At 42.2% G+C, this 21,173-nt stretch overlaps 1 protein-coding gene across 1 annotated transcript in view; it reads right to left on the reverse strand.

Moving 5' to 3' along the window:
• The window catches only part of LOC128687001 (putative neural-cadherin 2), a 1,231,968-nt gene that overhangs the window by 39,623 nt on the left and 1,171,172 nt on the right, over positions 1-21,173 (reverse strand). Inside the window, exons 25-28 of the mRNA XM_070082105.1 lie at positions 9,234-9,337; positions 8,970-9,131; positions 1,421-1,612; positions 873-1,063 (exon numbers count right to left, since the gene is read on the reverse strand). Of these exons, the coding sequence (XP_069938206.1) occupies positions 873-1,063; positions 1,421-1,612; positions 8,970-9,131; positions 9,234-9,337 (649 nt within the window). The remainder of the gene's footprint in view (positions 1-872; positions 1,064-1,420; positions 1,613-8,969; positions 9,132-9,233; positions 9,338-21,173) is intronic.

The raw sequence follows: 21,173 nt of genomic DNA on the forward strand, positions 1-21,173 counted from the left end.
TAATACCCTGTAAACCTCCTGCAGGTGATTTGCTAATAATAATTTTTCACACAAAGCTTTAATAACGCTAAATTACCCAACTTCTTATTTAAATGTTTGTTAATCTTTGAGAACATTTTGGATTAATTTTGGCACCTGTGTAGGTATCAATGTCATTTTTATGAAAGAAAATGGGAAAATTGAAATACTACTTTGCAAACGATAGTAATAACTTGCAAGTGTTACACCCGATTAGCTTCAACAATGAGAACTTGATAATTTAGACTGAGCGGCTTCAAGATTTATAAGTAGTGTGTTCTAAGATACTGATCTCTCAAGTAATAGGAGAATGTCTCGTTAGTTTAGCTTCAAAGCTGGTGTTTCCTTAAGATACCTGCTGTCCAATGTTCACCCACCAGTAAAATAGGTACCTGGGTGTTAGTCGACTGCGACAAAATTGGCGTAATTTGCCAGAAATGCTTCGCATAAAAAGGGGGCTTTCTATGTAGTAGTATATTGATACCAGCTAGGCTTGTATACTTATATATGTACTTGTAGAAATAAGATTTTATTTTATAGAAAGGTTTCAATTAGGTTTAGGATGTTATAATTTACCATTTTTATTAAATTTGGATATTAGTCTACATATAATGACTTGTGAATGTCTCTTCTGATTCCCTTTGAAATCTCTACTAATATTTAATTGCGTAAGAAAGTTATGTCGCACTCTGTACTATTGCTATCGTGTACACTGAAGAACAGGAGGCTGGGATACCTTCCTAGGGTCGCACAACCACCGAAATATATCTTGTTTTAACACTAATGATGTAAATACTAATCTAAATCTAATCTGCTGTAAATACAAAATTAACAAGAGATATTAATGCTGTTACCGTCATGAAAGTCATGATGGACTGTGTAGAGACTCACACCAACATACTCTGGCGACCCTCCTACATGTACGCCCTCCTGCCTGTCTATCAGGAGAGGCGTCGACCACCCCTGTAGCGTTGCTGGGGTGGGTGTAGCATTGTACAGTGGTCCATCTCCTTCATCCACCTGCAACTCCACCCACTGTCCATATCTATGATAATTGTTCCAGAAAAAAATAACATATGGAATTTTTTAAGTCTTAAAATTTATTTATAGACTCGCAAATCAATATTTTAATGAACACTACTAAATGATGCTCTTATATAAGTTCAGCTCTTTAGGCTAGACAAATGTATCTTAGTAATTGTCGAACATGAGACGAGTAGACCCTGCTTAGTATAGGCCAACAGACTTATTATAGTGTACTCTATTTATATATGAAAAATGTTAAGTAACAAACCATATAATCCACAAACAGAAGATTCAGTTTACGTTGTTGCCATAACACCGTTTGTCACCCTAACTAATGAAACTGACAGAACGAGATCAACTCACAGTTGACACTCACCTGCGGACGTAAACAGTGTGCCACTCTCCGTCGGTAAGAAGCACCTGAGAGAGGCAGAGATGGACGAGAGCAGTAGGATGAAGCAGCATCTTGAGACAGACATGACCGTCCACCAGGTGTAAGGCAGCAAGGTCCCGTCCATGTTGGGAGGTCACCGCTATCAGCTGACCCCATTCTTCCCAAGTCCTGTACCTGAGGTTATAGAGAGAAACTTTACACTATTAACATTAGTGAAAGTTCACGATCATAGTGATAAATTGAATATAAGTAAAATAGAATCGAAATCTCCATGAACCTGATAGCTTTATTCATGTGTGTTTATCTGACAGCCACTGTATCGGGTAGTTTTGTCAGGGAAAAGAAACCTACGACTTGTAACAGGGGGAAAAACTGTAACAGTAAAAACAGCGAGGAATTAATGAGTAATCATTCCATTACCAAAAAAGCTTCTAAGTTTGGCACAAAACTATTTTTTACAACAATAACAATGAAAAAACATTTATCAATCTTTAAGATAAAATTCTGGAAGTTAAATTTTGAGGGCAGTTCGACCTGACTGACTAATTCGGATGGATATATATGGATATATATATATATATATATATATATATATATATATATATATATATATATATATATATATATATATATATATATATATATATACACACACACACACACATGCAAAACAACCACAGTGATTGTTTTGCATATTGTGATATCACCTGTTTATCGTGATCTTATTGCATATAGTATAGACATAAGCACATAAATTCAAGCACATAAGAATTACAAGCATTAGTTAAGTAGCACTCTCATGTTCAAGGATTCGGCAAAAAGTGTGGAAAATAATTTCCCAATATTATGCTGTGTAAATAAACTTGATTAAAAGTGTATTTTTAAAAGAAGAGAATGGAGCCGACAGGGAGGCTCTGCGCAAGCGCAAGAGACTCGCCATCTTGGTTTTGAATTGGATACAACGTTAGTGTAATGGGAAGGAATTTTCGTGCTCTAGAGGTTAAAATTGGGCTGACACCTCTCAAATAGGAGGCGAAATTGTTGGACATGCATTCTTGCATAACTTGAGATATCAGACGACTGGAAAAGATAGCTCCAGGAACCTCAGATAAGCTCTCTAGATTTGTGTATAATTCTGGCCAGTGTTTTCATAAATTTAGTTAGTGAGGTTTTTCTGAGTATGATACAACTTAATATCCAGTCAAATTAGTGAGTGACATTAAGATATATTTTCCTTCTGTTATGTAATTGTGTATATATATATGTAACCATTCATTATTTTTAATATACAGTCCACAAATTTATATATTTACCAGTATTCCTGCTGTATGTATATTTCATTTAATTAATAGGTCCAGAGCAACTTGTGGTTATGACAGTGGTAGGTATCGAAGGGGGACATTTTTGCGACCTAGGTGTCCCAAATTCCTACTTGTCTATGTAACTCTGATAAATAATAATTATCTTTGTTATCATTTTCTGTTATGTATATAATGAGTTACATTCAGATAAATGCAATTATCCACATTTAATTTGCGCGTTGGTCCTTCTTGAACCGGAGGTAATTAGTGAAGTCATTAATTGGTTAATTACTTAATAATTGTATGTGAAATGACAGAGTGAAGTGGATGTTAAGTTCACAAATTTATTTAATGTGTAGTGGATTATAATTATTACAATATTAATTTTGATAAGTCAAGTCTGGCTAAGTTTATATTAATTTGTATAATATTAATGTGATAAGACAATTCTGGCCAAGATTTATATCAGTGTATGTGTAATTGATAAGCCAGGTGTTGCTAATTATATTAATGTGTATATTAATTTTACTTAATGTGTAGTGGATTATAATTATTACAATATTAATTTGATAAGACAATTCTGGCCAAGATTTATATCAGTGTATGTGTAATTGATAAGGCAAGTGTTAATAATTATATTAATGTGTATAATATTAATTTTGCTATGCCAAATTCTGGCAAGGATTTATATTAATTTGTATAATAATTTTGATAAGCCAAGGCTGGCTAAAGGTTTGTATTAAAGTACATTTAAAATTTACATATAAATTTCTTACATGTGTAATTGCTAAGCTCAATGTAGCTAACATTATTAATGTGTATTTAAAATTTATATTACAATTTTTTACATGTAATTGCTAAGCTCAAGTAGCTAGAATTTATTTAAAGGTAAGTTGTACTATTTACCTTTATAAAGTGCATAATTTAGTACATAATCAGTGTTATTAAGTTGAATTTAATACATTGCATCATGGCTGAAAATAAGGAAATTAATGTAGAAGACAAACATATGGAATATAGAGTAAAGAAAGCATCAATACAGGCTAGAAAAGTTCATGTAATCAAGGCATATAATAAGTGCTTGGAATTAATGAATCAAAAAACTGTGAATACTGATGATTTAAAATTGTATTTAGATGCTTAGGGAATAGATATGATTCATACAAATTATATTATAACAAATATGAAGATTTATTAGTAAACTGTGTAGATGAGACTGAAATAGATCTCATGATTAATCAGTATTATGAATTAGAGGAAAAGATTCTTTCTTGTAAAAGTCAGGCCTTGAATAAATTAAAATGTGTAAACCAGGCAGTTGGTCAGTCTGCTCCAACAAATAATATGTCTTTGCCAAAACTCCCAGAATTGTGTTTGCCTGTGTTTAATCCTGGAGAAAATTGGGAGGAATTTTGGTCAATTTTTAAAGCAGCTGTGCATGACAGGAGTGACCTAGCCTGTGTAACTAAATTATTTTACCTCAAAGGACAGGTAAGAGGAGATGCTCACTTACTCATACAAGCCTTTCCCAATGTAGATAACTCTTACAAGGAAGCAGTTGACTTGTTGAAGGTCACTTATGGTAATATAGAACAAAGTAGGCTGGATCTAGTGAATATCATTGTTAATTTAAAATCTCCAGATCACACTTACAAAGGTTTACAGCAGTTTAGAGTTAAACTGGAGAGCACTCTCAAAACTTTAAATAATAAATATAATCTGAAGGAATCAGACTGGTTATTGAGTGCCATGGTACAGAATAAATTAAACTTTAAAACACTTGAATGGCTCTCGAACAAATATCACAAGGGCTATTTTGGTCTGGAGGAAATAAGACTAGGTCTACAAGAATTAATTGTGCAGTTGCAGACCAGCCAACTAACTCATTTTAAAGATGCAACACATAATAACTCTGAGGTATCTGTCAAGTTTCACAAAGGGAAAAATTATCCCAATGTTGTTAATCAAAATTCATTTCCTAAAAAGAGTTGCATAGGTGCATATCAAGTAGCAGGAATCAGAAATAATGATTCTCCACAAGGTAAGAAGAATAAGTACCCTCCTAAGAGTAGCCCAGTTAATAAGAAACCAGTCAAAGAAAAGAGAGATTGTCTCTTCTGCAAGGGTACTCATTTTTCTAAGAATTGCAATGCATACAATTCATGGAATGATAAAGTTGAAAGATTGGAGGAACTTGACAGATGCATCAGGTGTTTGGGTAATCACAATGTAAAGGACTGCTATGCCAAATTAAACTTCTGTTATCAATGTCACAAAGGAAGACGCCATATACTCATGTGTAAAGGTCTATATGATAATGTTGATAATAATGATAATGTTGACAATCCTGACAACAGTAGCTAATGTAAAAATTGCTGCTAATGTTAATAATGATGGTTTTACTGAAGTAGCCTTACCTGTGTTACAGGTAAAAATTGATGATAGGCATAAATCAAAAAATGTAACTGCATTATTAGACCATGGATCCCAAAGTACTTTCATTAAACGTAAATGTCTTGATGGTATGAAAGTACAGATGGGAGATCCCACAACTTAAAATTATCTGGTTTTCTCTCGGATAAAAGGGCTCAATTGTATGACACTGTTTATGTAACTGTCAGGTTGGGCAATGAGAAAAAACGTGTTAATGCAGTAATTGTAGATAGACTTCCAGAGAAAATATCTACAGTAGGGCTTAGTAAAGCTACAGAAAGACTCTCACATAATGTAAATTTAGCACCTTCTGGTGTAAGTGATGATTCTGTAGGCCCAATAAATATTTTGATAGGTAGTGACTATTATGCCTCCTTTGTAAAGGGTATGGTAAAGAAATGTGGTGTCACCCTTTTGAAGACTGCAGGAGGCCATGTAATGTATGGTAGGATTCCTCGTAATAATAATTCATGACTAGAGGAAACTACAAATACCATAACTGTGTGTCTTACTCATGAAATCGTACCCCAGTATAATTCTTCCATAGAGGATGGTGTTGAGCCAGTGCATAAATTGTGGGAATTAGACAGCATTGGAATAAATGTAAATGATGAAAGTCCAGACGATTCTTTTACTCAAGAACAATACCTGAGAGATGTAAAATTTGAATCTGGACAATACTTGGTACGACTTCCGTGGAGACTGAACCATCCAGAATTGCCCATTAATTACAGAATGGCATATGGACAATTAAAGGCTCAGCTCCGCGAACTGAGTAAGACACCAGAATTGTTAACCACCTATAATGATATAATTGCTGAGCAGTTAATTAATAAATTTATAGAAGAGGTACCTCTTGAGCAAGCCAAAATTTATGGTCACTATTTGCCACATCACGGAGTGAAGAAGGATTCTAAGACCACTCCTTTGAGGATTGTGTTTAATTGTAGTGCCAGGAGTAACAAAAATGTACCTAGTTTAAATGACTGTTTGATGACAGGTCCGTCGTTGACTGAAAAATTAGGAGATATCTTATTAAATTTCAGAGTAAAGAATTATGCCTTTACGGCTGACATAAGTAAAGCTTTCCTAAGAGTGGGTTTACAAGAGGCTGGCCGGGATTGTACCCACTTCTTATGGCCTGAGAATCCTATTTACCCACTTAGCCCTCTGAAAACCTTTCGCTTTAGGAGTGTATTATTTGGTGCTACATCCAGTCCGTTCCTACTTCAAGCGACGATAAATGCACACCTTAAATGTACGGGAAGTCCATTGAGTAAAGTAATGAGCAAACAATTTTATGTGAACAATTTCCTGGGTTTGACGTCAACTGAAGAGGAACTGTTAATGACTTATGGAGAGGCTAATAAAATAATGCAAAGTGCAAATATGCCTCTGAGAGAATGGAATAGTAATTCGTCCAAATTGAAGGACAAAAGATTACCCTGGAGATGAAGTGCCAAAATGTAGTAATGTATTGGGTTTAAATTGGGATACTGAGAGAGATTTGTTAATGTTAAAACCTAATAATTACAGTATGCCCAATAAATTAACTAAGAGTTTTGCTTGCTGAAGTTTCCAAATGTTTTGATCCATTAGGTTTAGTGTCACCCCTTACTATAAGAGGGAAATTATTAATTCAGGAAGCATGGAAACTTAAATGTGCTTGGGATGAAATTCTACCTGAGGAATTCATTAACAGGTGGGATGAATTAATTGGTGATTATGAAAAAATTCCAATGTTGGAGTTCCCACGCCAGGTGGCCAATCCAAATAGGAAAGCTATACTCCATATTTTTTGTGATGCTTCAAAATTGGCATATGGAGCAGTTGCTTATCTTCAATGTAATAGTGTTATTTCTCTTGTTATGTCTAAGGCTAAAGTGTCTCCAATTAAATCACGTACCTTACCTCAGTTGGAATTAACAGCCATTTATGTAGGTGTCTAATTAGCTAATTATATAAGAAATAAGTTACAGGAGATAAATATTAGCGACACTGTAATTTGGTCTGATAATAAGGTATCCTTACAATGGATTCGTAATGGAAACAGTAAAATTGTGTACGTACAAAACAGAGTTGCTGAAATTAATCAGATGCAAGAGAAGTATAATAGTTTGGGTCAGCATATGTTAATATTTAATCATATACCTGGTGAGGAGAATCCAGCTGATTTCTTGTCTCGAGGTTTACCTTATGCTAAATTTGTAAATGCTGTATCATGGTTTAAAGGACCAAGCTGGTTGGTAAATAAAGCTAATTGGCCTGTACAAAAGGCATATATTGCTCCTGTTGAAATTACTGTGACCACCGCTCCAATAGTTTGTCCTCCCTTAGCCATTGATATAAATAGGTATTCTTCTTTACCCAAACTAATCAATGTAACTAAGTTGGTGTTTAAATTTTTAAACAAGATGAATATATCATATAAGTTTTCACATCCTCTTGAATATTGGATAAAGAGGCTACAGGAGGAAATCTATGGAAATGAGATTAAATTGATAATGGAAAGAAAAATTGTGAAAGGTTCCATAATCGAGAAATTGGGGCTGTATTTAGAGAACAATGTAATTAGGTGCAGAGGTAGGTTACAAAATGCTGAATTGAGTGATTATGCTAAACACCCTATCTTACTGCCCAAAACTCATCATCTAACAAATTTAATTGTGCTAAATGCCCATAAAAATGTAATGCATGGTGGGGTACAAGATGCCTTAAATTGTATTAGGGAAACTTTCTGGATTCTACAAGGATGGCAAAGTGTAAAAAGGGTGATTAAATCTTGTGTAATATGTCGCCGTGTGGATGCCAGATCCTATATGTACCCAGGTCCTCCACCGTTGCCAAATCAGCAATTTGAGTCGTTTAGCAACGACCTCCGCCTGGCCGCAGTGTGGAAAATAATTTCCCAATATTATGCTGTGTAAATAAACTTGATTAAAAGTGTATTTTTAAAAGAAGAGAATGGAGCCAACAGGGAGGCTCTGCGCATGCGCAAGAGACTCGCCATCTTGGTTTTGAATTGGATACAACGTTAGTGTAATGGGAAGGAATTTTCGTGCTCTAGAGGTTAAAATTGGGCTGACACCTCTCAAATAGGAGGCAAAATAGTTGGACATGCATTCCTGCATAACTTGAGATATCAGACGACTGGACAAGACAGCTCCAGGAACCTCAGATAAGCTCTCTAGATTTGTGTATAATTCTGGCCAGTGTTTTCATAAATTTAGTTAGTGAGGTTTTTCTGAGTATGATACAACTTAATATCCAGTCAAATTGGTGAGTGACATTAAGATATACTTTCCTTCTGTTATGTAATTGTGTATATATATAACCATTCATTATTTTTAATATACAGTCCACAAATTTATATATTTACCAGTATTCCTGCTGTGTGTATATTTCATTTAATTAATAGGTCCAGAGCAACTTGTGGTTATGATAGTGATAGGTATCGAAGGGGGACATTTTTCCGACCTAGGTGTCCCAAATTCCTACTTGTCTATGTAACTCTGATAAATAATAATTATCTTTGTTATCATTTTCTGTTATGTATATAATGAGTTACATTCAGATAAATGCAATTTTCCACAAAAAGCACTGAGTACTGTATATATCAGCCTCTCACTGAGGCCCTCTTCATTGACCTGAAAGTAACTGTTTGCTGAAGAGGGACTTAGATTGTGTGGAGGAAATACGCATTAACCATATTTCTGTGTACCGTCTTACTCTCGGCTAGTTTGTACCATATACACAAGTGTGAACAAGATATATAAAGCGAAGTTTCAAGAACTAACCGCAGTTGGATGGAGGTGGTGTTGGGTGCTGGGGCCAGCGAGAGTGCCACCTTGACGTAGCTACTCGAGGAGAATGATGCTGGGTGGGTGGAGGCTGTGCAGTCAGCACCTCCCCTCCCGGGCTCACACTCGCAACCCCACCCTCTCTCCACATCAACACACCTGAAACACCCACACACACAACATGTGAACAATTTACTTCTTAAATTTACGTTTTATCAATGTGTAATCTGAATGAACGGGCATTACTAGAGGTTAACTCACATGGTGTGGTGTGGGCAGGGCTGGCCAGCAAGGGAGCAGGGGTCCTGCCCAGGGCAACCTGGCCAACTGTCTTCCCCCAACACTGCCTCCCCAAGGTCACGTAGCTGTGGAAGATCATTATTAATAAACAATCATGGGAAAGCCTAAACTCGTAAGGGTATTTAAGACTATCCTCATGCTTCAGTTTCATATCATTCCAGACCATGGGCTGAACTCTTTCTTCCAGGCTGAGGTACTCGCCACATCAAACTATTTCCCCAAGGCTGATGGACTGATGATTACATCATCTTTACCTCCCCACTACTCCTGTTGCCTCTGTACCTGACTGATGAAGCCTACTGTGTAGGCGAAAAGTTTCAACAAGAAAGATAGCCAACTGTTGCACGTGTGTCTTACTCGTCAACCTGTCAGAATTTTATACCCTTTAAACAGAATGAGAAGTAAAGAGAAATTATGGATGTCATGAAGATCATTTACTACTGACCACCTCTTCAAGGGGGGCTCTTTGGCGTGGTGAAGAGGCTCTTGGTCTGAGGAATTAGACCTGTCGGTCTACTTCCTCAGACCGAACCTAATTACCCCCCAATCCCCCGTTCCCTATCCCATCCTCCCCTTTTTCCTTTCCTCCTCCCCACCCCTCCCTTTTCCCCTTCCTTCTTGGCCTTTTTTTTTTTTTTTTTTTTTTTCCCCCACAGGCACGCTAGTTCCTAGGTAGGGGAAAGGGTACCGGGGTCCATCCCATTCCATTGAGGTTCTTGGCGGTGGCGTAGTTTGCCGTGGAATCTGGATTGCCTGGGGATGTCCTGATCCCTCTCCGGTATCCCGGAGGGTGGCTTTGGGTGTCTCTCGGGCGACGGGTGTATCTCTGGAAGCCACCTTTCGGATTCCGGGGGTGGTAGCCGAAGGAGGTATGCTTTGTGGCGGATTTCTGGCTGCCCTCTCTTTTGTCCACCGAGGTAGCTCGGCAGATGTGAGGTTGCTATCCCGGATTGCCGGTTTACTGGCATGATGGGTAGGGTATGGCACGGGTTCCATGCTGCATCTGTGCTACTTGCGGTGCTGAGGTCCTCTTGGGTGCGGAGGGAGATTTCTGGCCCTTTCATTCCTCCTAGGAACTATCCCTCCCCGGTCCCCCCTTTTTTATTTTTATTTTCTTTTCTTCTTTCTTTTTTTTCTTAAAAACAAAAAGAAGTAACCTAACCATGGCAGCCCTAGTCCATGAACCTGCTACCCCCGGGCCCCTTCTTGATACCGCACCCCGTTCTGACCCCGCCTCGTCTTTGGACCACTCTTCGGACACTCCTCATGCCTCTGTACCTCTTGCCGGTGCTGTTTCCTCACCCGCTTTAGGTACCGAGGCCTCGACTGACTCCTTCGATTTATCTAACCTTCGCTCTCCTCTGACTATGCTTCCGGCCTCTCCCTCTACGGTGCGGCAATTTTCGAATCGCCGGCCCATTCCACGTCGGACTAACTCTGGTCCCACGCCTAAACGACAACGACAATTACCTGCTGATGATACTTCTCCACCTTCTCGTTCTTCTCAGAAAAGATCGACACGTCCTTCACTAACTTTCCACGCTCAGTTTCAGACTGCACAATGGACTAAATTCTTCACTTTACGACCGACTTCCTCTACTGCCTATCTTTCTGACCACAGTATTGGCAAGGCACTCCTACGCCATGTTGGTAAAGATATTTCTTCTCATGCTCTTAAGAGCGGTATGCGCATCATCACTGTACAGAATGCTACCCAGGCTCATGAGCTTTCTCGTCTTTCCCATATCGATACTGTTCCTGTAACTATTGAAAAGCATCATTCCCTCAATTCTTGAAGTGGTACCATCATTCTGCCCCATACCATAGTTCAACAAAATTTCCAGACATGTGGCACTGACATTCTTGAACAGCTGGAACTCCAGATCTCCCAATCCTCAAGGTAGACACTTACATTCTTCCTGCCCGTGGGCGGAGACAATACCCTAGCAATGTGGCTCGTTTAACTTTTGACAGCCGTGATCTCCCATCCTCAGTTTATGTAGCAGGACATCGGTTACAAGTTCGAAAGGTGATCCCTACACCACAACAGTGTAGAAATTGCTGGCGATTTGGCCATCCAGCGAAATATTGCAGATCTATCGCCGAATGCCCAGTCTGTGGTGCCGATGACCATTCTAATACGTCTTGCAATCGACCTCCCTCTTGCCTTAATTATCATGAGGCTCACCCTTCGTACTCTCGCCATTGTCAAGTCTACTTAAACGAGCGGGAAATCCGTTACCTCAAAGAGGCAGAAGGTCTCCCTTATGCCACGGCAGTTTCTCATCTCCGCCTCCAAGGGAGACTACCTCGTGTTTCTTATTCCCGTGTTTCAAAACGTCCCCCCACTTCTGGTATCCCATCTTCTGCACCCACCTCTGTGGTTACCTCTCCCATAGTCACTCCTGTAGCTAATTCTTTTGCTGTCCTCGGCTCAGACGTCCCTACTTCAACGTCTCAGTCTGATCTTGCTTCTTCGTGTTCTCTCTCAAGCCTCAGTAGCGACGAGATCTCGTATGACACCTCCTCCCAATCGTCCCTCTACTTCTCAAAAGTCAAAAAAAGGTCCGTTAACACCTCCTACCCATCTTCCACCTCCTCATTTTCCCTTCCCTGTCTCTATACCTGGTTCTCCCCCTCTCACTGGCTCTGTTACAAGTGTAGAGGTTCACCCTCCTCTTTGTACTGTACCTTCCTCCCCTGTTCCCTCCCAAGTTTCTTCCTCTTTGGCCACCTTCCAGGTTTCTGCCTCTTCTGTCCCCTTCCATGCTTCTCCAGTTCCCTCCACCCTTCCGCGTCCCCCTACCTTGGTACAGTCCATTACAGTTCCAATCTTTACTCATCCTCCCCCTACCATTTCCAATATTGTCTCCCATACGATGTCTCTGAATTCTGAAACACTTGAAGCAATCTCTGAATATATTGCAGAGACCAAACCATCAATAGACACTGATCCACCCTCCGCTCCTCCTCTCTCCTCTACTTCATCTGCGCAACTCCTTTCTTCACAGCGCACCGTTCCTTCGCTGCTTGATGCTTCTCCAGTTCCCTCCACCCTTCCGCGTCCCCCTACAGTCCATTACAGTTTTCCACTGCCTCCGCCTCCGCATGTGGACTTTTCTAACCCCTCTAGTCCGTAGGAACCCTTACCTGCGGATTTCAGGTATCTTTATCATTGCCAATCATGGCTTATTTACAGTGGAATATACGCGGCCTCAGGGGTAATCGGGGTGAGCTTCAGATGTTACTCTCCCAGTTTTCCCCTGTTGGTGTTTGCTTACAGGAACCAAAATTACACTCTGCTGTTATCTCTCCCATCTCAGGCTATAATTTATTGTATTCTTCAGATCCTTTTCCTGATGGGACCTTTAATGAAAGTGCCCTTCTTCTACACACTGATATTCCGTACCATCAGCTATTTGTTCGTACTTCACTGCATTACACAGCAGCCCGTATCCACTTGCATAGGTGGTATACGCTCTGTTCTTTATATCTCTCTCCTTCTCGGGCATTATCTATTCCGGATATTGCCTTTCTTGTTTCGTCATTACCACCACCGATTCTGTTACTTGGTGATTTTAATGCCCACCATTTCCTCTGGGGGAGTCTCACTGTGATTCCCGTGGCATTCAGTTAGAGGCTTTTCTTGCCACCCACCCCCTCCATGTTTTAAATACAGGTACTCACACCCATTTTGATCCTCGGACTCACACTCTCTCTTGCATCGATCTCTCAGTCTGCTCTTCCTCCGCCGCATTAGACTTCACTTGGTCTGTTCTTCCGGACTTACATGACAGCGATCATTTCCCAATCATTCTTACTTCCCCTTCATATTCACCACCTCTTCGCATCCCACGCTGGCAATTTGATCAGGCAAATTGGAACCTTTACTCACACCTAACTGTTTTTAGAGAGGTTCCTTCTTCATCCTCCATCGATGAGCTTTTACACCTCTTCTCGTCCTCCGTTTTAACTGCAGCTTCTCATTCTATACCCCAAACTTCGGGCAGGTATTCTCAGAAATGCGTGCCTTGGTGGTCTCCTGCTTGTGCTCGTGCAGTACGTTTGAAACGTGCTGCATGGGGCAGGTACCGGTACAATAGAACCACAGAGAGACTTCTTGAATTTAAGCAGAAGTGTGCGATCGCTCGCCGTGTCATCCATGACGCTAAACGCACTTGCTGGTGAGATTATGTCTCCACCATCACCTCTGCTTCCTCTATGAGTGCAGTCTGGAAAAAAGTACGAAAACTGAGTGGTAAATATTCTCCTGACCCGGCTCCTGTTCTGCGGGTTGCCGGTGTTGATATAGCAAACCCACTAGATGTTGCCAATGAAATTGGCAATCATCTGGTCCGTATTTCTCAGGGACTCCATCTATGCCCCTCATTTCTTTCCTCAAAGTCTGCCAGAGAGTTAGCACCCTTGGACTTTTCTTCTCTCAGAGAAGAACAGTATAATGTGCCTTTTACACTTCAAGAACTGGAGGCAACACTCTCAGCTTGCCGATCATCGGCAGCTGGGCCCGACGACATTCATATTCGTATGCTACAACATTTACATCAGTCAGCCCTTGCAGTCCTATTACGCCTTTACAATCTTATTTGGTCACAAGGAGTTCTTCCACAGCTGTGGAAATCCGCCATTGTTCTCCCTTTCCGCAAACCAGGCACTACGGGACATGAAACCTCCCACTATCGTCCCATTGCTCTTACCAGTGCAGTTTGCAAAGTGATGGAACGCCTAGTAAATAGACGTTTAGTGTGGTATTTAGAGACACACAACAGTCTCTCCACTCGTCAATATGGCTTTCATAAGGGACGTTCTACCATAGACCCCTTACTACGCTTGGATACGTATGTTCGTAATGCCTTTGCGAATAACCACTCAGTTATTGCCATATTTTTTGACCTTGAGAAGGCATATGACACAACTTGGAGGTATAATATTTTAGCCCAAGCCCACTCCTTAGGCCTTCGAGGCAATCTACCATCCTTCCTTAAGAACTTTTTAACTGACAGGCATTTCCGTGTTCGGGTTAATAATGTGCTCTCCCCGGACTTTATCCAAGCTGAAGGTGTCCCCCAGGGATGTGTTCTGAGCACAATACTTTTTCTCCTTGCTATTATTGATTTGGCCTCTAGTCTTCCATCAAATATTTGGTCATCACTCTATGTTGATGACTTCGCTATTGCCTGTGCAGGCGCTGACTGTCACCTTATTACAGTTTCTCTCCAGCATGCAGTCGACCGTGTTTCCAATTGGGCCACCACACGTGGGTTTAAATTTTCCAGCACTAAAACCCACCAAATTACTTTCACTAGACGCTCTGTCATCTCCGATCATCCTTTGTACCTCTATGGCTCCCGTATCCCTGAACGTGATACAGTCAAGTTTCTGGGCCTCCTCTTTGATCGTAGGTTATCCTGGAAACCTCACATTACCTCTCTGAAGGCAACTTGCCACAGCCGGCTGAACCTCCTTAAAACCCTTGCTCATCTTTCATGGGGAGCTGATCGTCGAACCCTCCTTCGCCTACATTCCACCCTTATCTTATCGAAACTTGATTATAGTGACCAGATCTATTCAGCGGCATCTCCTGCTACTCTCTCTAGCCTTAACCCCATTCATCACCAAGGATTACGTTTATGCCTTGGTGCTTTTCGCTCTTCCCCTGTCGAGAGCCTCTATGCAGAAGCGAACGTTCCATCCTTATCCGATCGCCGTGATGCCCATTGCCTTCGCTACTATGTATGCTCTCATGATCTCCGCAATCCTTTCATTTATAGAATGGTCACTGATATTAGTAGACATTCTTTATTTGTTCGCCGCCCCTGTTTACACCGTCCCTTCTCTCTTCGCCTTCATTCGCTCTTGAATTCTCTTCAATTACCACCTTTCTATGTACATGTAGCATCTCACTTTTCCCTACCCCCCCTGGGAAGTTCCAGCTGTTCGAGTCTGTTTTTTCTCTCTCCCTTGCTCGAAAGCCCAACTGTCTACGGTCGCTTCCCGCTCTCATTTTCTTGACCACTTTCACTCTCATTCTCATGCCATTGCTGTGTACACAGATGGCTCTAAGTCTTCTGACGGCGTAGGATTCGCAGCAGTGTTTCCGGACAGCGTCGTACAAGGGCATTTACTATCTTCGGCTAGTATTTTTACTGCTGAATTGTATGCCATCCTTACAGCACTTATCCGTATTGCATCTATGCCTGTGTCATCATTTGTGGTTGTCTCAGATTCCCTTAGTGCTTTACAGGCTATACAGAAATTTGATACACCTCACCCCTTAGTCCTCCGTATCCAACTTTGGCTGCGCCGCATCTTTACCAAGCATAAAGATATTGTTTTTTGTTGGGTCCCTGGTCATGTTGACGTACAGGGCAATGAACAGGCAGACACTGCTGTGTGGTCAGCAGTACATGACCTACCAGTTTCATGTAGAGGTATTCCATTTACGGACTATTTTGCTGCAATATCTTCCCAACTTCACACCCGTTGGCAACAACGTTGGTCTACTATGCTCGGCAACAAACTTCAATCTATTAAACCGAGTATAGGTTACTGGCCGTCTTCTTATCACCAGTGTCGAGGTTGAGAGACTACTCTCTCCCGTCTTCGCATTGGCCATACTCGTCTTACTCATGGATATCTCATGGAGAGGCGCCCTGCTCCTCTCTGTGAGAATTGCCAAGCTCCATTATCAGTCAGCCACATTCTGTTGGACTGCCCACTTTATCAACGAGCACGCAGAATTTACCTCCGTCGTCGTCTTCGCTCTGCTGCTCTCTCTTTACCTTCCCTTCTCGCTGATGGACCCACCTTTCATCCAGACTCTCTCATTGACTTTTTGACAACAACTGACTTACTTCACAAATTCTGATACCTTCAGCCCTTTCTACTTCAATCTCTTGCTACCCCCTACCCCCGTACTATCCCCTGCCCCGCTGTTTTCTGTAACCTACTGATCATCCCTCCTCCCTTCTGCCATCCAATACCCTCGCTTCCTTCCCTACCCTGCAGCGCTGTATAGCCCTTGTGGCTTAGCGCTTCTTTTTGATTATAATAATAATAATAAATACTACTGACCAATGAAAATCCAGCATACAAGGGTATTTATACCGGAAAGAGTACGAGTGCAAGAATCCAAATGCATAGAAGAGGAGTGAAAATAACCTCCAACTGGTGCCCACAAGTCACAGCGAAACCCCTCAGAACAAATATCATTGATATCACCTAATAAAAAGATTAATGTAGGTCAGGAAGAAATCGAAGTGAACGTCAGGAATAGGTAATAGGCGAGAAAGAAAAGGATACAAATATCAGACCATGTACCATTTGTCTAATTAGACACGAGTTGCAGTATAATGAAGTACAAACTGAAAGCCAGGAATAAGCAACATCATTAGGCACAAGAAGTACCCTCTCGCTTTATGCCTTGTTGGGAAATGGGCCGAGTGATTGTAATAGGAAGGACAATAGTGGAACGTAATTTTGGCTTATGTAAACACATATATATACAGGGAAAAACTGGAATATCAACATTTGGAGCTTCCCTGATTATCCCTGTAACCTCTGATATTCCACTGTAAGAAAGTCATCATCGGAAGCAGGTGATGACTTGGGGTTAGGGTAACTAGCAAGTCGATGTGTGGTAGTAGCAGTAAATTAGTAATAAGGGATTGGCGAGCGACTATAAAGGGAAGGCGTAGATAAAAGCAGGTTAAGAGGGTGGCAGAGGGTGAAAATATGAAAGGGGTGTGGGAAGGACAGGAGGCGACGTCCCTTGCAGGTTTTGTCTCTTAATAGTTAATGAAGGCAAGACGTGGTAGGTAGTGATGCAAGAGGTGGGAGATGGAGCAGAGAAATATTGGCAGCTGCCAAGATGGCAAGAGGGGAAGAGAGGGGTAGTTGTCTAGTGGGATGAAGGAATCTACGTGGGGACAGAGGGGGTAGATACAGTATGTGGGGAGGGGAAAACCAGTATTTTCATAACTGTCACAGACACAGGAGACGTCAAGGAGCAAGACAGAGGTAGGGAAAGTTAAATGTGGAGGAACAATAGGTTGGTAAGGACTATTGGTAACTGGTGGGGGCCGAGTCCGAGATTTTGGAGGAATTGAAGGCCCAGCTGAGGAAGACAGTGTGTACTCACCTAGTTGAGGTTGCAGGGGTTGAGTCCTAGCTCCTGGCCCCGCCTCTTCACTGGTTGCTACTAGGTCACTCCTGAACTGTGAGCTTTATCATACCTCTGCTTAAAGCTATGTATGGATCCTGCCTCCACTACATCGCTTCCCAAACTATTCCACTTCCTGACTACTCTGTGGCTGAAGAAATACTTCCTAACATCCCTGTGATTCATCTGTGTCTTCAACTTCCAATTGTCTCCCCTTGTCGCTGTATCCCATCTCTGGAACATCCTGTCTTTGTCCACCTTGTCAATTCTTCACGTTGCTCGCATGCCAGACCACCGGCTGCCAAAGAAACTCTTGTTTGGCGAACTGCAGCATGGAAAGCGCTCTCAAGGAGGCCAAAAGAAGTGCTACAAGGACATCCTTAAGACTGCTCCGAGAGCTTTCAACATCAACCACACCATGTGGGAGCTGATAGCTCAGGACAGGAATGACTGGCGAGCAGTTGTCCAGAAAGGGGCAACATCCTGCGAGGCAAGCAGAATCTCACTACCTGAGCAGCGCAGGCAGGCGAGGAAGACCAGAGCCATCAGACCCCTCGATGCCGCCACCCTTCCCTGTCCACACTGCCAGAGAATATTTCGTGGGCGGATTGGCCTGACAAGTCATCTGCATACCCACCAACTTCAACCCCAGGATGACTAGATGGTCCTCGTCGAATCGACGGACAAACAACAACAATTCTTCTCAGAATTTTGTATGTCGTTATCATGTCCTCCCTCTCTCTCCTGTCCTCCAGTGTCGTCAGGTCGATTTCCCTTAACCTCTCCTCGTCGGATATACCCCTTAGCTCTGGGACTAGTCTTGTTGCAAACCTTTGCACTTTCTCTAGTGTCTTTACGTGCTTGGCTAGGTGTGGGTTCCAAACTGGTGCTGCATACTCCAATATGGGCCTAACATACACGGTGTACAGGGTCCTGAACGATTCCTTATTAAGATGTTGGAATGCTGTTCCGAGGTTTGCTAGGCGCCCACATGCTGCAGCAGTTGTTTGGTTGATGTGCGCTTCAGGAGATGTGCCTGGTGTTATACTCACCCCAAGCTCTTTTTCCTTGAGTGAGGTTTGTAGTCTCTGGCTCCCTAGACTGCACTACGTCTGCAGTCTTCTTTGCCCTTCCCCAGTCTTCATGACTTTGCACTTGGTGGGGGTGAACCCCAGGGGCCAATTGCTGGACCAGGCCTGCAGCCTCTCCAGATCCCTTTGTAGCTGTGCCTGATCTTCGATCAAATGAATTCTTCTCATCAACTTCACGTCATCTGCAAACATGGACACTTCAGAGTCTATTCCTTCCGTCATGTCGTTCACAAATACCAGAAACAGCACTGGTCCTAGGACTGACCCCTGTGGGACCCCGCTGGTCACAGGTGCCCACTCTTACACCTCACCACGTACCATGACTCGCTGCTGTCTTCCTGACAAATATTCCCTGATCCATTGTAGTGCCTTCCCTGTTATCCCTGCTTGGTCCTCCAGTTTTTGCACTAATCTCTTGTGTGGAACTGTGTCAAACGCCTTCTTGCAGTCCAAGAAAATGCAATCCACCCACCCCTCTCTCCCTCTCTTGTCTTACTGCTGTCACCATGTCATAAAACTCCAGTAGGTTTGTGACACAGGATTTCCCGTCCCTGAAACCATGTTGGCTGTTGTTGACGAGATCATTCCTTTCTAGGTGTTCCACCACTCTTCTGATAATCTTCTCCATGACTTTGCATACCATACATGTCAGTGACACTGGTCTGTAGTTTAGCACTTCATGCCTGTCTCCTCCTTTAAAGATTGGGACTACATTTGCTGTCTTCTATGCCTCGGGCAATCTCCCTGTTTCGATAGATGTATTGAATATTGTTAGGGGTACACATAGCGCCTCTGCTCCCTTTCTCAGGACCCATTGCCTTTGAGGTATCTAGCTCACTCAGAAGCCTCTTCACTTATTCTCGGTGTGTGTACTCACCTATTTGTGGTTGCAGGGGTCGATTCATAGCTCCTGGCCCCGCCTCTTCGCTGATTGCTACTAGGTCCTCTCTCTCCCTGCCCCATGAGCTTTATCATACCTCGCCTTAAAACTATGTATGGTTCCCGCCTCCACTATGTCACTTTCTAGGCTATTCCACGCCCTGACTACTCTATGACTGAAGAAATACTTCCTAACATCCCTTTGATTCATCTGAGTATTCAACTTCCAATTGTGACCTCTTGTGTCTGTGTCCCTTCTCTAGAACATCCCGTCTTTGTCCACCTTGTCTATTCCACGCAGTATTTTATACGTCGTTATGTCTCCCCTGACCCTCCTGTCCTCCAATGTCGTCAGGCCGATTTCCCTCAACCTTTCTTTGTAGGACAATCCCCTTAGCTCTGGGACTAGTCTTGTTGCAAACCTTTGCACTTTCTCTAATTTCTTGACGTGCTTGACTAGGTGTGGATTCCAAACTGGTGCTGCATACTCCAATATGGGCCTGACGTAAATGGTATACAGAGTCGTGAATGAATCCTTACTGAGGTATCGGAACGCTATCCATAGGTTTGCCAGGCGCCCGTGTGCTGCAGCAGTTATCTGATTGATGTGCGCCTCAGGAGATATGCTCGGTGTTATACTCGCCCCCAGATCTTTTTCCTTGAGTGAGGTTTGCAGTCTTTGACCATCTAAACTATATTGTGTCTGCGGTCTTCTTTGCCCTTCCCCAATCTTCATGACTTTGCATTTGGCAGGGTTAAACCCAAGGAGCCAGTTGCTGGACCAGGCTTGTAGCCTGTCCAGGTCTCTTTGTAGTCCTGCCTGATCCTCATCCGATTTGATTCTTCTCATTAACTTCACATCATCTGCAAACAAGGACACTTCTGAGTCTATCCCTTCCGTTATGTCATTCACATATACCAAGAACAGCACAGGTCCTAGGACTGACCCCTGTGGAACCTTGCTTGTCACAGGCGCCCACTCTGACACCTCGTCACGTACCATGACTCGTTGCCTCCCTGTCAGGTATTCTCTGATCCACTGCAGTGCCTTTTCTGTTATGTGTGCCTGATCCTCTAGCTTTTGCAGTAACCTCTTGTGAGGAACTGTGTCGAAGGCCTTCTTGCAGTCCAAAAAAAAAAAATGCAGTCGATCCACCCCTCTCTCTCTTGTCTTACTTCTGTCACCTTGTCATAAAACTCCAGTAAGTTTGTAACACAGGATTTTCCTTCCATGAAACCGTGCTGGTTGTCAATTATACACTTGTTTCTTTCCAGGTACTCCACCACTCTCCTCCTGATGATGATCTCCATGACTTTGCATACTATACACATTAGTGATACAGGTCTGTAGTTCAGTGCCTCATGTCTGTCTCCCTTTTTAAAAATTGGGACTACATTTGCCATCTTCCATACCTCAGGGAGTTACCCAGTTTCAATTGATGTGTTGAAGATCTTTGTTAATGGCACACACAGTATCTCTGCTCCCTCTTTAAGGACCCACGGAGAGATGTCTGGTCCCACCGCCTTTGAGGTGTCAAGTTCGCATAGCAGCTTCACCTCCTCCTTGGTTATATGTACCTCATCCAGCACTTGCTGGTGTACCCCCCTGTTCTGATTTCCTGGAGTCCTACTGGTTTCCACTGAAAATACTTCTTTAAATCTCGTGTTGAGCTCCTGACATACCTCTCGGTCGTTTCTTGTAAACTCCCCATCACCCTTCCTCAGTCTGATTACCTGGTCCTCGACTGTTGT

This window comes from Cherax quadricarinatus, chromosome 7, assembly GCF_038502225.1.
Source record: "Cherax quadricarinatus isolate ZL_2023a chromosome 7, ASM3850222v1, whole genome shotgun sequence".
NCBI lineage: Eukaryota > Metazoa > Arthropoda > Malacostraca > Decapoda > Parastacidae > Cherax > Cherax quadricarinatus.